Below are 17,861 nucleotides of genomic sequence, written 5' to 3'. Positions count from 1 at the left end.
CCCGTATGTGGAATTATTAATGATTATGGCATTGAGCCTTGAATATTATGAGTTAACGGAATCGATTCGTGACACAGGGGTCGAAATGGGTCCTCAAAGGCCAAGAGCACCCGATGCATGATGACCGATGTGCTCTTGGACTGTCATGGGCCCGAAATAGTCGCCGATACCCAAATTCATGCATATTACTTAAACTAACGTGCTTAACATGCCATTTATCGTGTGATTAGCGACAAAACAGAAAATGTGATTACAATCAATATGAGAACCGACCTTTAAACCGAAAGTAGGAAGCCTCCCATGAGCCAAAACATGTCAAGGGGCTCTCGGCCACTCCTCTTGAGGTATGGCCGAGAGGCTTCTTGACCCGTTTAGGGTCTCGGGCGATTTCCTCGTTTCGGTTTTAATCGTTTCTCACATGCATCAAAACATCAAACACGACAATAACACTCATTCATGCAATCAGTGCCACCATGCTCTCGAAAGACACATGCAAACACGTAAACACACACAAACACAATATTTATTGGAATCAATAAAATTGTACCGACTCATGCGACGAGAAAGACGTAAAACCACGGGAGCCGACTTATCTCGAGGGAGAGGAGCCCGTTTGAGGCTCGGGCAAGCCACAAGGACTCTCTGCCACCTCCCTTAGGAGAGAGCCTCGAGCCTCCTTTGGCTCTCCCTGACCGTGACGAGTTTCTCAACCTCGAAAACACTAACTTCATGTCATGCTAGTGTGCAATACAACGATGAAAACGTAAAACGTGGGAAAACAACTAATTTTGGGAATGGAGAGGCCCTTTTGGCCTCTGATGAGCTAAGTAAGCTCACGGCTCCCTACCATGGGACCTAGCCGTGAGCTCTCCATGGCTTAACCGAGCCATGGTAGCCTCTTCTACTTCGACTTCCATCGTTTCTAGCCATGATACGTATATTAAGGCATCATATAAACATAATGAACAAGATAGAGTGAGTTAAACGATAATCATGCATGCATTCGGTCAAGGACCGTCTTATCACCCCAAAGTCTAGGAAGCTAAGAGGTCTACTTCTCTAAGTTGTAGGAGCATTATACCTAACCTCGGGATGAGAGGAAAAAGTCGGTGAATGGTCGGAAGGTCGGGTGTTTTGAACTCCCAAGGAATTCTAAAACGCAGCTGTGTATGGCTTGTAGCGAACGAAACCTTGTGTTAACCCAGAATCAAGAGAGAAAACCGGTGAGAGAGTATAGGGACCCGAGAAAGAATGTGAAAGGAAAGGGCGGCTGTGCAAGGTTGTTGGGCTCTCGAGCCGTAACCTCCTTGTCACGGGGAGAGTGAGGGTCATGGGTGACCCTTCGAGGGATGTTGGCACGACTCGCCTAAGTCGTGGAGGAAAGAAACGCCAAGGAAACAGGGAAAAACCCACAGGAACATGATTATGCTCAACTCTAGAAAGGACAGTTGCTAGCTTCAAATGATGAAACTAAGGCTGGAAATGGACTCAGAATGGTGGAAATATAGGGGGTATGTGTTTTGTTTGAGACTTGGGCAAGTCAGGTGGGTGGTCGCCGAAAAACGGTTGAGTTTTTCGATAATTTTGGCCTTGATTCGAGCTGGGTGGAGGGCTGGATGTGCAGGGGAGATGGGAGCTGCTTGTGAGGATTTTAGAGAGAAGATTGCTTGAAAGAGAGTGGAAGGCAAGAAGTGATTAACTTAAGGATGCTTAGGGCATATATAGGTAAGCTTAATGGTGCAATTAGTGAGAGTAAAGTGTGATTAAAGGGAGATTAGAGTGGGGCTGGTGCTCTTGAGGTGATTACGGTAAGGAAAGTGTCTTGTTGAGTGTAGGGAAAGTCATGGAAAGTTGATGGGGAGATGATGGCTGGAAGGTGGCTGGGAAGTGTGTAAGAGATATTTTGAATTTGTAGAGGAGCTGAAGTTGGCTCCAACTGGCCATGGGAAGAGCTGTGGCTTGGAGGATTAAGCAGTAGCTTGGAGGCTGAGCCGTGGGCCCCGCTTAGCTTGGGGAAGAGTCAGGGGAAGCTCAGGTCTCGATTGGTGTCGCGTTTGTGCTCCGCGGCTTGCATGAACGGCGAATTGTCAATGCGCGCGCAAAAACAATCTAGAGTCAGTTTCCCTCGGTTTGGGTAATCGGAGCAAAGTTAACCGTTTCTGTCGCTTATTTGTGTCTTTATATGTTGTACTACTCGCATTAGCGTGTTTTGTGCTTTAGGCGGAACAATTAACTCGTCGGCCTTGGCTGAAGATCAGGAACCGGAGACATCCCAGGAATCTGCGATCAAAGCTTTATCAGTGTTTCCCGATTGTTTTGATGTGTCTGGAGACCACTGTGTTCTCCGTTTGTTGGAAACGAGCCCCGATGGTTGGCCGAGGGACGTTTGAGACCACTTAACTCTACTCGGGAAACCTTCCTGAGTTGTGTAGTCCCAGCCGAAATGATTTCCCAAGCCTTGGGGATTGTTGGGAATGGGTGGTGCAAAGCTTAGATATTAACTTTTTGCAGAACAAGCTCAAGGCGCGATATTTCGGTTGAAAGGTGCCCTTTTTCCGCCTGAACAATACTTGGGAAACCTAAATGGTTTTTGCAGTGCGATTATGGTTTATTTCCTTAACCCTTGAGGTCCCTGGGATTGATTGGCGCGAATTTCGTGCATTAACGATTCGTTGAAAAAGTCTCTGACTGTGGTTTTCTGTAGAAATAGCCCCATTTTCCCAGGTCTGGATCCACTTGGGAGATCATAATGATTTCCAAAAAACAGTCTGAAACCTGTTCCTTGGTCTTGGTAACCCTTGGGTGTGGCCAAGCCTGTTTTCGGGTGCCGTCGATTTGCCTATGGAGCGGGAGTCTTTGGAGGCCCTTAGAAGAACCGTTTGTGGATGTTCAGGAGTGCCTCGACTTAGACAAATGATTTTCGAGATGAGCACGGAGATGAAATTGGTTGTTTTGGCATCATGAGCTATTTTTAGAACCCCATATTAGACATCTTTTGATACTCCGACGATTTGGCGGTGAATAGTGCTGCATTGCTGGCTTTTGCCACCCCAATGTTTGTTGCTTGCTCGTCTTCTCCGGTTCCTTGCCATGACATTTTTGGTGGCCCTTGCTTCTAATTTGTAGTCCATGCCACGTGAATGTGTGTTTACTCCCGTTGACCCGACTGTGAATAGTGACTCGAGCTTCTACTGGGCCTTCTTCTGCTCTATTTGTTGGGTTGTGGTCAAGGTGGCTACTAATGTTCCCTGCTAGAGTCGATGGACCAGAATGGTGTGCTAACAGCTTGCCCCTCTTTGGTCGCGTGCTTGGATAGATGACGCAACCAAAGACTATAAGAGGTACTTTATTTGGTCCTGGTGACCGCCTCGACATCTCCATGGCCATTCCTCTTATGTCTTTGAATATGTCGAGGAAGGTTGTACCAGGGCACGGAGTTTATTAGTTGGGGGTTGAGGAGCGTTGCCCAACCCCGAGGAAGGAAAAGAGCAAAAGATGATGCAAGAAAGTAGTACAGAGCATGCATAGGAGAAAACTGCGAAGAATGAAACTTGAAATTGTTTAGGAAAGTAAAATTGGGGTGGATCCAAGACAGGATAACCGGATCAGAGTCGTTTCGACAAGAAAGCAAAGTCGAGGTGGATCCGACAAGCAAGTAAAGTGAAGTTAAGGTAGATCTGACGGCAATGCGAGGACGGGGTCGATTCAATAGAAAAGTAACGTGAAGTCGGGGTGGATCCGACATAAAAGTAAAGCGAAGTCGGGATGGATCCGACGGGAATGCAGAGTCGGGGTCGATCCCACAGGAAAGTAAAGTGAAGTCAGGGTGGATCCGATGGGAATGCAAAGTCGGGGTTGATCCGACGATGTGCATGAGTGTTTGTTCGGGAGGAATGGGCGGGAAGCACGAGTGTATTGGGGAGCTGCTTATGGCATAGAAAGTGCTTTCTATCCATGCTAAGTGGTGGGAGACGTGAGCTTAGCTTGATTGAGAGACGACTTCTTTGGGCGGTGGCCTCTAAGGCCCTTGTTGGGTTTGCTGGAGATCGATTGTCATTGCGCTTGGTGGGAATGCCCCAGTCGTTGTGTTCATCGGGGATGCCCCGGTTGCTTATGAGTGTGGCCGTAGGATGACGATGTTGTGGGTTGGACCTACTCTCGGGGTCGTGACTCGTCTTAACACAGGGAGAGAAAAAACTGCGAGTGGTTCCCCCGCAAAGGTGGGCATGGCTCACCATTAGTCACGCAGGCGGCGGTGCGCGCTTGAGTGTGAGGGGCGGATGTTGCCCCGAAGGTGCTGATTTGCCGAAGGTCGGCTTTGCCATTAGAGCAATTGTGTATTGATCTGCCGGAAGCCGGCCTTTCTGTTGGGGCAATTACTTGTTGATCTGTTGGAAGCCAGCCTTGTGATGAAGGACTTGAACTCTAGAGATGAGCACTTACGTATCTCGAGGGACCAGGAATCAGAGCTTGTCGTAGTTCTTATTGCTTAGTGCCTGTGTTCCTAGCATCATTAGTAAGTCATTGGGGGTTACTAACGATGTATAAGCACAAGGAGTCATTGCTAAACACGCTCCTTCGTCACGGGTCGCCTGAGCGACCCGTGAAGAATTTTGTTTTGGCATTGCAAATGGGGTCCCGTTTTCGAAGTCCTCGCTGCGAGGCCTCCAGGGGCTCCTGTTGGACATTTATAGGAGTATTGAGACGTCCTCGATGATGCCTTAGTGGCTCTATAGATTGTTCAACACGCCCGTCAGTTTCTCATCAAGGTGCCGTAGTGCGGCCGCGTTTGTAATCCGCTGGGAAATTTCTTTCAAGAATTGATCAGACCTTGGTCTAATCGTTTCCAAGGCGCTATGACTAGACCCTTAGAGATGGATGTTTGGGATTTTGGTTTTGTGGTAGATAATTGAAGGGTAGCTGTAACCTATTTGGAGTTATGAAATGACAAAGAGAAAAGAAAAGGCATGGGGAGCACGTTGCTCCAGGCTAAGAAAGATACACGAGTTCACGCACTGCAATGAGATGTACAATCTCTCCTTCCATCCTTCTGCTGTGGGGTAGGTTGTCCCGAGCTACTTGGGTAGAGTAATCGGTTGCCTGCTTCTCGTGAAGAGGAATCCACCTCGAACGGTTGAGTTATGTAAGGGAGTCGATTAGGAATCTTGTTGGAGTAGATAAGCTGGCCACTTCCTTTGGGGGTCCCTAGTCCGCACAGGGTGCTGTCAAGCTAGGGTGTCAATTGTGCTTGTCTTTCTCTCATTTTGCTCTCCTTTTGTTGCGGTCGCCCACCTCAGGATCCGACCGTATCTCTCAAACTAGAGGGGGGATGTACTCACTTTTTGCCACGTCAGCTCTATTCATAGTTTCCAGCCGTACCTCTCTTTCACCCTAGCTTTTGTCTAAGTAGCCTCAAAGGGGTTTTCGACCTAGCGGGTTCGATTCTTTTATCTCTCAAATTTGCAAGGAAGGAAAGTCTAGAGAATTCAACTTTTGAGTTGGTGTTGTTTCATATTCTGTCTTCGTTAAGGAGTCGCGTTAGCTGCCCCTTGTTTTAGCGAGGCCTTTGATTTTTGTGCTTTTCTTGACTGACGAGCTTGTCCCGCTTTCTTTTTGATGTTGGGGTCTGTTTGTGCCCCTCAAATTTGCCTGACTTTTCTTGACTCTTGCGTTGCCGAGATTGCTTTGGTGTGCTTTGCTTTGTGGAGACTTGATCTTTGTCCTAGCCCCATTTTGTGTGGGTTTGTTTTAAAGTTTTTGCACGCTCAGAAGTCGAATCAAGGGTCTCTTATGCCTCACAAACTTTACAAATGATTTTTTCAAATTCTTAAAGAAATAAAGATTTGCCCTAGGGGTGTGGGTAATCGGAGTTGTCTTAGTGCGAATATTGGACTAAGATGCTTTGGCACACTCGAATATTGCTAGTGGCTGATGTCTTGCTCGATCTTCGTCCCCGACCGTGTCTTGTTGCTCCCGCAGTGGGCGCCTCTTGGGGGATGTGCGCTCTCGAAGCTGATGGACGTGTTTGCCTTGGAAGCAGCACTAGACGTCGGCTGATGATTACGTTGACAGCATATGGCTCGTTTGGTCGTTTCTGTCTTCGGCTTCATAGGGGGTATCTCTTTGTCGGGCACTTCCCCTGTCGAAGTATGAGGGTAAAGGTCCGAGAAAAGTTCTCGAGAAGGTGTGAATCCGTGCATTATTTTACGCTTGTGGCCAACGTGTCCAAGTGAAAGCGACAAAAAAGATATGCATCTGGCGATTATATGGTGAAATGTGTGGTAAGAAATATGAAGTGGACTCATGGAAAAAATCGCTTTCGTCCAGTGCATGACCCTTAAGGTGCCATGCGTGGGGGACATTTGTTTTCTGGGAGCTTGGTCATCGCCATACTGGAGTGGTTAAGCCACGGCTGGGGGCCGCACTAATGTACTTTCCCCGGGTGTGGGTAATTAAATGTTGTCATCCTAGGGAAAACTTGAGAAGCGGGATCCCAAGTGGACAAGCGGGTCGAACGGGCTCGATAGAACCGATAGGGTACTCTCGGGACTGTCCCAATGCTCACTTGAAGGGTTTATTCTGGTTAGGAGCCTATTTGGGAATGCATAAAAGTAAAAGGGAGTTTAAGAAATAAAGTGCGTGTTGCCCCAGTGGCTCGTCGGTGGTCACAGTGAAGGGTGGGGTAGGCCCAGTCTTCAGAGTATCGCACGAGGGGACTTCAAGTCTGAGTTCATTATTTCAGAGTCAAGTGGTTCCCGGAAATGAGCATTATTCATCTCAGAATGCAAGAAATGCTGGGAATAAATAAAGAGAAAAAGAGAGTCTTAACGCCAAAATTCAAAAGATGTGCAAGGGATTTCATTAATATTCGTGTTCGGGCGATGACAAAGGATTACTCTTCCGCTACATGGCATATAGCTACGCCTACATGCATGGTCATATTTTACACTCAAGCGGCCTCATTAGGAGGCCAGCACTTGCTGCTCAGCCTTGTCCTCGTCCGAGGAACCGATGTCGATCGCGTTGATGGCTAGTCCTAAACTTGATGCGTGATCGAGGAGAGGGTTGGCTTGGACTTTTGGCGGCTTGACATTGTTGAATGAGAGTTTCGCCCGTCGATCATTTCTTGGACTTTATCCCCTGGCCTACAACAATTGTCAGTGTTGTGCCTTGGAGCACCGAAATGGTCCTCACAGTGGGCGCTCTGGTTTTGGGCTATCGGGTCAAAGCTCGAGCGAGGAGCCTCGAGTGTGATCTTTCCAGCTACTAGAGCTGCCGATAAATTTGAGATAGAGGGGCTGGCAGTGAAGTGTAGTGCTTCTGAGGCCTAGCCTGTGTTGCGTCTCCTTGTCGAGCCTACGAGGTTGGCGCTTGTTGTGCCGGCCGAGGAACTCTCATAGCTGGTGCCCTGGTGGGAGGTTCCTGAGGGTGCAGTGGCGGATAGTGATGGACATACGGCTGCGGAGCTTGTGGTGGGGAATAAGCCGGGGTAGCCAAGTAATAGACCGGCTAGGCTAGGTAATGTTGCTGATATTGCATGGGAGACAGGGCGTACGCTTGAACGGCCGGTGCTGTTGGCTTGAACGTTAATGAATACTGCTAGGGACCTCGGCGTCCAGCATTGACAACATTGATGGATGTCTCTTTGCTCTTCTTATTGTTGGTAGAGGACGCTACAAAAGTGGCATTCTTTGAAGATTCCCCTTCTGTCTTCTTGATCGGATGCCTAGGTCCACTTGCTTCCCAACCATGATCATTTCGGAGAACAAGGACTTGTAGCCCATGAGATGTGAGTAGTAGGTCCCATTGAACGTTGCATGGGACATCTATATCTGCTGAGCCTCGTAGATAGAGGGAAAGTGCTTTGCTGCCTCGGAACGCCAATGAGTGGCGCAATCCTCGAATCTCTGCCCCTTCATCTCCATCGTGCTCAATTCGAGGAAGGATGGGGGTGTCCCTATGTTGTACTGGTACTGCTCTATGAATTTCTTGGGTAGCTCGGTCCAAGAGGGACTGTCTTCTGCTCGGAGCAACATGAATCAGTTGAGAGCTGGTCCGGACAAACTCTCTTGGAACGTGGCAACAACGAATTGCTCATAGTCTAAGTACTGGAGCATGTTCCTCTGATAGTGTCGAAGATGGTGTTGCGGGTCCATCATCCCGTCGAACTTCTTGAAGTTGGGAACTTTGGCCTTTGGGGGAAGCCGCATTCCCGGGAAGAGGTTCAGGTTTAGGTAGTGAGTGTCATGGCGAGAGGCACTGGCTTGGAGGGCCTTAATAGTCTCCTCTATCTTCTTCATCCTCATTTCCTACTCGGTTTGTCCCGGGGAGGAAATTTGTGGGTAGAGCTACAGGGGCCACGTGGGTCGGCGTGCCCCAGCTCAGGGAAAATGAATGTTATTAGGTGGTGGAACTTGGTAGTGGAGGCTGATGTGGGGTTGTAGAGTGAGGAATGAGAAATGCTCTGTAGTTTGAGCAGGAGCAGGGGCGCTCGATGCCAGGAAGGCCATCGGCGGAGGAATCGTGTAGATTATGGCCGGGGCCGGCACAGACATGGGAGGCGGTGCAAATATAGCCGGGTCCGGCGTTGGAATCGTCATTGGTAGAAGCGGGACGATTGCTGGAATAGTGGACGACGGCTGGAGGATGTCGACTGGGTGGATCGCTAGAACGTGCATCGGGGGAGGAATGGGGGCCAGAATGACAGTTGGTGCTGGGGCAGTCGCGATGTTGCTTATTTGTGCATGGGTTGGCGGGACCCAAAGAGCAGGGTCGACCATTGACCAGTGTGCAAGAGGCGGGGTGGAGCTTGAAAATGCACGATTCGGGCCCCTGAGTAGGGCCAAGAGCTCGGCCATTTCCGCGGCCATTTGGTTGACCGTACTCTAGAGCGTGGTGACGTTGCCCTTGAGTACGGTTACGCGAGCGGTGTCATGGGTAGGCGGTGGTGCTTGAGTTGCCGGTGGAGGTGGCGCATATACTAGTGGTGGTGGCGGAACCCCTTAATGTGCTAGGGGTTCACCCGTTGAAGTCGGCGGTGAGAGATGGGCCAAGGGTGCCCCTGAATAAGCTAGTTGTATTCCTGCAGGGATCAGTAGTGGTGGCACTTGGGTTGCCGGCTGTTGGAATGAACCAGTGCTGGTGGATTAACTTCTTTGGGAATTTCGGACTGATTTTCTTCGGCCATTCTTACACGAGACCGAGTAAAGTATCGGTGTAGAGTAGCCAGTTGTAAACACCTACATCTCATGAGTGTGTAAGTGGCGAGAGACATAGGTTTGTTTATAAATGAAAGTACGGAGCAATAATTGAAAGAAAGGAATGCATGAGATGCATAATATTTCAAAATGTTAATGCATTGCTTGATTCGATTCAATTCCCGAGTTTACAAAAGGCAACATGTTCGATTTTAAAAAGAACCTAGACATTGAATCGACAATCTCTCGCGCTCGGTAACCAAGTGAGCATTACTCAGGCTCGAGCAGGTTGAAAACACTGCCGACGAACTAGTCCTAGGGATGTGAGACCTTTCGTGCCTTCGCCCGCGCCCGGTCTAACTTGGCGTTCAAACGCGGTATCTCTTTGTCTAGGGCCTCCACGCGCACACGTGCCTTAGTTAGCTCCTACTGTAGCTCCCTCTGGTCTATGAGCTCTGCTCGGGCCTCGACGAGCTCGCGGCGGAGTTTGTCCCAGATGCGGATGATCTGCCGATCTGGCAGTGACATGTAGTCGAGCCTAGGGCAGACAGTCGAGCTAGTCATCCTTACCTAGATGGAAAAGATTACGGATTAAATGTCTAAAATTGAACCGAAACAATGTCTTAGTTTTCGTAAACATGCATGCATGTGCGAAAAATAAAACTATAATCGGGCTTTTACAATGTACAATTCTCTCTCCTTAAAACAGGAAAATGCCTGCTTAAAAAAATGATCAAAGGTCGACACAAAGACTCGACTTTGGGGTCGATTGATGACATAGAGGTTAAATTGGTTTAGCATGACGGTCCCCGTTTATGTAGTATTTTGGTGCTACCAGGAAAAACAAACTAGGGATGGGGGCTCCCGATCGAGGGGTAATCACTTCCCTAAAACCGAGCGAGGATCTTTGGAGGCCGGTTCGACAGTAAAGCCATTCGATCCGTTTCGCTACTCGGGACCACTTTCTAACCTAGCTCTTATTGGTGCCCATGGGATTTCCAACATGGTACCTAAATACCGCTAGGAATGATGCATATATGTAAATGCAGAAGTAATGAGCGAAATCTAAACGAAAGATGTAAATAAAAAGAGTGAGTAAGCAAGCAAGCAAACAAACAGATCAAGCCCGAACCTTCTAAGTGTTCCCAGTGGAGTCGTCAAGTCATGCGGACACGAATTTCGTCTCGTCGGGGCTCGCAGGCGCGCGCTATGGCGCGGCTTAAGAGTGTCCACCTTCTTGAGGATGCGTGATGAATACGCGTGAGAAGGAGTTGCCACTTGACTGTTTACCACCCGGAGGTCGAGGGTCGATAAGTTGCCCGAGTCTGGGGGTATGAGATACACTTAGTTTGCTAAGGTAATGGTTATGCAAAATTGGAGATTTCAGATTCGGGGGTTTTATTACGTGCAAACCTATATCCTGCACACCCTTTCGGTACTCTGTTTGCCTAGGGCTTGCCATTTTATTTATTTATCGCATGAATTTGGTTGCGCTCTCATTACTTGTGTTGACACCGTAAATTTGATGAAACGATCGATTCAGGTTAAGAACACGAGAAAAGAGTAAGCTCGCACATCGAGGGATCGGTTTACTATGCTTGCGTTACGGTTCATCGGACCATGGTGATCGACTTCTCGCGCGAACCGAAACCGCGAAGCGTTGAATCTACTCGTCTTTGGGCAAGTGAATCAACTCAATCGGTTCGACACTTGGACCGTCCACTCACTAATCGGGGATCCTTACAATGAATGAATAAATGTGCGAATAACAATATCCTTACAATGTGCTCTCGAATAATTACATAATACAAAAGAATACAGTACATGGATCCCAGTCGGTTTGTATTGGGCCAAATATTCCGCTCCAACTAACCGTGAGATTTGGATGACCAACAAACAAATTAAGGCAACGCGAGTAAAAGAGTAGGGAGTCGAGTCCAACCGGACCGACAGATAGCAAAAGAGTCGATCGACTCTTAAGATGTCCGTGGGACCGGTCAAGCTCTCGGGCAATTGTTTATCCATGATTCACACGCCCATTCCAAGTTATCTTCCATATAGACACTACTTGGAGCAAAGCAGTGACTCGGGGCTAGACCCCGTTCCGCACTCAGGTTGCGTGCACTCAATGTGTATGGGGGCGTTGGACCCCGTGATCGATGGTTTGGGGCGTTGGACCCCGTGCAAAGCGTAACCTATGAGTTCGGGCTTGAACCATAACAAATCAGCAAGCAATAGAGGAAAACAGACAAAAACTGATAGAAACGGATAAAAACGGATGAATACAGACAAGTTGTGTATTATGCGTCTTGTTTACTTGATTAACCAATTATGGACCCGGGTTGCTTGGCAAGCAATTTTCTAGCCTAGATAAGCAAGAGAACATTCTACAATGCGATGCTAATTCGACTACGCGTGTTTGGGTTTTTTTTAAACTTGTTATGTATAATGACAATGCGGGCTTTACAGATTATGTCAAGAATGCGTGTTTTGACATAAGATTTGGAACCTAGAGTTCCACCTAACCAATTTCTAATGTTTAATTAAGTCGAATGAATGGTTAGTCAAGTTTTGCATGTTTTACGACAGAGATACCGTGTCTAGGTACCCGAATCTACGCTAGGATGACAGAAACACTTAGATTGGAGAAAGAGGGCTATGCAAATGAAACTTGCACTCGAACGGGCTGCCCATCTCCACTCGTGGCATGGAGTGTTTCGATCACCTTAACGCCTATGGTGTCGAATGTCAGCACCCAATTTCGGTCCATCGGCTCCAGGAGGGCAAAATCGTCATTTTTCCAATTTATTACCTTTTCTAAAATAAATATAAATAATAAATAAATAAATAATATATATATATAATTTTTTTAAAAAAATTTCGAGTAGGCCAGGCAGGGTCGGGCAGCTCTCACCGGCTGCCAGTGATCCTGCCGGCCCAAAAAAAATATTCGAGCAGGCCGGGCAGAGCTCACTGGCTGCCCGCGATCCCCGCCGGCCCAGAATCCCCAAATCGACCGAAATCTTAACGAAAAAGGGGAAGAAATTGCAATTAAATGGACGGAAAGGAGGGAAGAGAACCCAGAAAGAAAAAAAAGAAAAATTTGCTCTCGTTTTGGGGAATTTTGAAATCAGAGGAATTCGGAACCTTCGCCGGAAAACCGCAAAATTTCCCCGATCCTGACTATTTTAACTCCTGTGAGGCCCAGATCGACCACGGCGAAGCGTCGGTGGTGTCCAAAATCGTCACCGGCGTCCATTCCAGGGGCGAGAACCGCCGCCCGCAACGTCGTCACCGCCGTTCTCGACGATCCCGACCGCCCTTCGACTAACGGGCCTCGGCCCATTTCTTTTGCTTCGCAGGTCCAACCCAAATCCATTCGGCCCAGCGTTCTTCCAAGCGGTTTCTCCTTCGGGCGGGCAGTCTGATCCGATCCGATCTGACCCGATTCGTTCGGCGATTTTGTTATTTTTACAGAATCACCCTTCAACTTTCCGAACTAGGTAAATTCTCTACTTAGTGGCATGATTAGGGCTCCTTTCCTGAATATTAATGCTTGCTTGATGGATATGATGTGAAATGAGCGTTCTTGGGTTGCGTTGGTGATCGGATTTGTCCCAAACTCGATTTTACGAACTTTCTATTTTGTCACATTTTAGTCCGGAGGACGCATTTTATTTTATTTTTTTATTTTAGATCTGCCCTGAACTCTAAAATTCTTTTCCGTCAAGCCCAGCCATTTTCACCATTTTCCAATCGGTCCTTGAATTTTTCCAGAATTTTTTTTAAGCATCCCAAAGAACTTTTCAAATTGTTTCAGTTTAGCCCTGGGGCCATTTTTCACCCTTTTCAGATCTGCCCCGAATTTCAAAATTCTTTTCAATCAAGTCCCAGTCATTTTACTATTTTCCAATCAGTCCTGGAATTCCCAGAATTTTTCAAGCATCCCAAGGAACTTTCCAAGTTGTTTCAGTTTAGTCCTGGGGCCATTTTTTTTGTTTTCAGATCAGTCCATATTTTTAAATTCGTTTCAAACAAGTCCTGGGACATTTTCAATTATTTTTACACAGTCTCCAATTTTTTCAGAATTTTCAAATCGGTCCCCTAAACTTCATCCGAATTTTCAAATCAGTCTCTGCTCTTTTAAAATCGTTCAATTCAGTCCCCTGGACATTTTCTAAAAATATCCGACCCTTTCCTACTTGGATCACCAACCGAAAATGTATGTGCCCCATTTAAATATTTTATTTTTGTAATTATATGTATACAACGTGACAATGTCGGAAATTAGAGTTTATCAGGCGATCAACTAATGGCTATCTCGACGACTCGAAAATTTCTAATTAACCTAAAATTCTACATACGGGATAATCGGTACGTTAAATTTGGCTAAATTAAATCACTTGACTCTTTTAAATGAATTGTACGAACCGATTAATAATCTGTAATCGCATCAACAGTTCAATAACTGTTAGTCACTCCCTTTTTAAATTCACAATTTCAAAAGCATTGAGATACGTGCTACACACACATATTTTTCGATTCAAGGGGGATGACTATCGGTTCTTGTCCTGCCGTCACTCTAGTATAGGTTTGTATTTAGAACGGCTTAAAACATGGAAAAACAGATTAATCTCAAATTCAGCTTAAATCAAACATGGGCAATAGTCAAATAGAGGGTTAGGTTTTGGGTTTCAGGTAAAAATACTCTTAATCTGTAAAATCCACATTGTCACGATACATAATAATTTAAAAATAACCCACACATTCGAGACTTGACTATGGACATCATGTCTGTCGGGTCCGTTAAAATGATGCCGAATGCTACATGCCCTATCTATCACTCCTTTTGTTTGTTTTAAGGTAGAATTCGTATGCTAAGATACCTTGGTTAATAATCAGTTAATTCACGTAAATTCGGCGATAACAAAACCCCATTGCTTATTTATTTGAGCTTGTTTGTTACATTTTTGCACTTATTTGTTATGCGGATCGAGCTCGATCCTTTAGGACACGATTTACATAGGGTCCAACGCCTCTAACCATCGATCACGGGTCCAATGCCCCCATACACCGAGTGCGCATTTAATTTAATTTTCGGTCTTTTCCAAACCATACGGTGAGCATGAGTGAAATAATGGCCGAACGCAAACCGATCGGGATTCAATCATTGTAATTTGTCTTTTATTTGAGATACGGATTTATGTTGTATATTTATTCATGTAATAATTCCGGTCGGACAGTGGACGGTACGAGGCTTTCTTCGAATTTACGATGTCAAAACGAGCGAGTCAAATGTAACCCTAAATCATGCGGTAAATAAATAAAATGGCAAGCCTAGCAAGTTAGAGTACCGAAAGAGCGTATGGGATATAGGCCCATACGTAATAGAACCCCCGAATTCGGAATTTCCGGTTCCGTACAGACCATTGCCTTAGCATACTAGGTATATCCCATACCCTTAGACCCGGGCAACTCACCGGCCCTCGACCTTCGGGTTGTAAACAGGTAGTGGCGACTCATTCTCACGTGCGTCCGTCGCGCATCCCTGGGATGGTGGACACTCCCAAGCCGCGTTGCATTTAGGCGCGCGCATGCGTGCCCCGACGAGATTAAAATTCGGTTGCGCACATCGACAATTCACGAAATGACGATTATTCCCTTGAACTATAAATTGTGTAAAGAGCTCGTGCAAAATTGAGATCACGTGACAAGTCGGTGCCGACCGATCCCTTGGGGGCCTATCGGGATCTTGTCGACCCTGAAAGGACCGAGAAAACGGTCGTTCCACCTGGGAGTGGTCTAAGGAAGACTCATACACCTCGACTTGAGCCGCCTCAAATCGGGCTCAAATTCGAGTCAAGACGCACTAGCGTTCCATAGATGCCCATGCTACATATGTTATGTGTCTCGGTGCTTTTCAAATTGTGATTTTTAAAAGGGCATTTCCGACAGTTCATGATCCGTTGACGCAATTATAAGTTTATTTAGGCCGAGAGGTTGCCCAGCCGAATGATATGTTCCATTTTTCCGAATGTGGAATTATTAATGATTATGGCCTTGAGCCTTGAATATTACAGATTAATGGAATCGATTCGTGACCCGAGGGCCGAAACGGGTCCTTGAAGGCCAAGAGCACCTGGTCGATGACGACCGATGTGCTCTTGGACCCTCATGGGTTCGAAATAGTCGCTGATATCCAAATCCATACGTATTACTTAAACAAACGGCTTAACATGCCATTTATCTGTGTGATTAGTGACAAAACGGAAAATGCGATTACAATCAATCCAAGCACCGACCATTAAACTGAAAGTAGGAGGCCTCCTATGACCCGAAACATGTCAAGGGGCTCTCAGCCACTCCTCTTGAGGGATGGCCGAGAGGCTCCTTGACCCGTTTAAGGTCTCAGCGGTTTCCTCATTCTGGTTTTAATCATTTCTCGCGTGCATCAAAACATCAAACACGACAACAACACTCATTTACGCAATCGGTGTCGCTATGCTCTCAGAAAACACATGCAAATATGTAAACACTCACAAACAAAATATTTAATGGAATCGATAAAATGGCACCGACTCATGCAAAGACAAAGACGTAAAAACACGGGAGCCAACTTGTCTTGAGGGAGAGAAGCCCGTTTGAGGCTCGGGCAAGCCACAAGGACTCTCGGCCTCTTCCTTTGGGAGAGAGCCCAAAGCTTCCTTCGGCTATCCCGGGCCGTGACGAGCTCCTCGACTCTGAAAACACTTACTTCCTATCATGCTAGTGTGCAATACAACGATGAAAATGTAAAACGTAGGAAAACAACTAATTTTGGGGAAGGAGAGGCCCTTTTGGCCTCGGATGAGCCAAGTAAGCCCACAACTCCCTCCCATGGGACCTAGTCGTGAGTTCTCCATGGCTTAATCGAGCCATGGTGGCCTCTTCTACATCGACTTCCATCATTTCCAGCCATGATACGTATATTACGGCATCATATGAACAAAATGAACGAGATACAACGCATTAAATGATAATAATGCATGCATTCGGTCAAGGACCGCCTTATCACCTCACAAGCGTAGGAAGCTAAGAGGCCTACTTCTCTAAGTCGTAGGAGTATTATACCTAGCCTCAGGATGCGAGGAAAGAGTTGGTGAAGGGTCGAAAAGTCGGGTGACCTGGCTGGACAAAGTTGACCCGAGAAGAGTAAGGAAGGCATCGGGGTAGAACTTGGCTTGCACCATGGCTCGGTGGCGGCTTCCTCAACGGATGTTTTGAACTCCCAAGGAATTCTAGAACGCAACTGTGTATGGCTCGTAGAGAACGAAACCTTGTGTTAACCCGGAATCAAGAGAGAAAACCGGGTGAGAGTGTATAAGGACTCGAGAAAGAAAGTGAAGGGAAAGGGCGGTTGTGCAAGGTTGCTAGGCTCTCGGGCCGTGACTTCCTTGTCACGGGGAGAGTGAAGGTCGTGGGTGACCCTTCGAGGGATGTTGGCACGACTTACCTAAATCGTAGAGGAAAGAAAAGCCAGGGAATTCGGGAAAAACCCTTAGGAACCCGATTCTGCTCAACTCTGGAATGGGCGGTTGCTGGCTTCAAACGATGAAACGAAGTCTGGAAATGGACTCGGGAGGGTGGATATATGGGGGGTATGTGTTTTGTTTGAGGCTTGGGAAGGTCGGGCGGGTGGTTACCGAAAAACGGTTGAGTTTTCCGGCAATTTTAGCCTTGATTTGGGCTGGGTAAAGGGTTGGACGTCCAGGGAAGATGGGAGCTGCTTGAGAGGATTTTAGAGAGAAATTTGCTTGAGAGAGAACGGAAGGCAAGAAGTGATTAACTTAAGGATGCTTAGGGCATATATAGGTAAGCTTAATGGTGCAATTAGTGAAAGTAAAGTGTGATTAGAGGGAGATTAGAGAGGGGCCTTTGCTCTTGAGGTGATTAGGGTAGGGAAAGTGTTTTGTTGAGTGTAGGAAAAGTCATGGAAAGTTGATAGGGAGATGATGGATGGAAGGGTGGATGGAAAGTGTGTAAGAGATATTTTGAATTTGCGGAGGAGCTTGAGTTGGCTCCAACCGACCATGGGGAGAGCTGGGGCTTGGAGGGCTGAGCCGTGGTTTGGGGGCTGAGCTGTGGGCCCTACTTTTGCTTGGAGAATAGTCGGGGAAGCTTGGGTCTCGATTAGTTGCGCGTTTGAGCTTCGTGGCTCCCATGAACGACGAATTGTCGATGCGCACGCAAAGACGATCCTAATGAGCCTAATATTACTATGCTTTGCTTAAATGAATGCTCGTGTGGCCTAGAGGTTCGGTAGTCAGTTTCGCTTAGTTTGGGTGATCGGAACGAAGTTAACTATTTTTGTCGCCTATTTATGACTCTGTGTGTTGTACTGCTCGTATTGGCGTGTTTCGTGCTTTTGGCGGAACAGTTGACTCGTCGGCCTTGGTTGAAGATCGGGAACCCGATACATCTTGGGAATATACAATCGGAGCTTTCTTAGTGTTTCACGAGTGTTCTAATGTGTCAGAAGATCACTTTGTTCTCCGTTTGTTGCAAACGAGCCTCGAAAGTTTGCCGGGGGATGTTTGAGACAACTTTAACGCTACTCAAGAGACCTTGGTGAGTTGTGCAGTTTGGCCGAAATGATTTCCCAGGCTTTGGGGGTTGTTGGGATTG

General features: G+C 47.0%; 1 protein-coding gene across 1 annotated transcript; it reads right to left on the bottom strand.

Moving 5' to 3' along the window:
* Positions 1 to 8,381: 8,381 nt before the first annotated feature.
* LOC116200506 (leucine-rich repeat extensin-like protein 3) lies at positions 8,382 to 8,858 on the bottom strand. The gene has a single exon (XM_031531355.1). It carries the CDS (start codon positions 8,856 to 8,858, stop codon positions 8,382 to 8,384), a length of 477 nt encoding a protein of 158 aa, XP_031387215.1.
* Positions 8,859 to 17,861: the final 9,003 nt, after the last annotated feature.

This window comes from Punica granatum, chromosome 3, assembly GCF_007655135.1.
Source record: "Punica granatum isolate Tunisia-2019 chromosome 3, ASM765513v2, whole genome shotgun sequence".
NCBI classification, from domain to species: domain Eukaryota; kingdom Viridiplantae; phylum Streptophyta; class Magnoliopsida; order Myrtales; family Lythraceae; genus Punica; species Punica granatum.
Note: the sequence above shows the minus strand (reverse complement) of the source record. Positions and strands in the feature narration are given on the sequence as shown.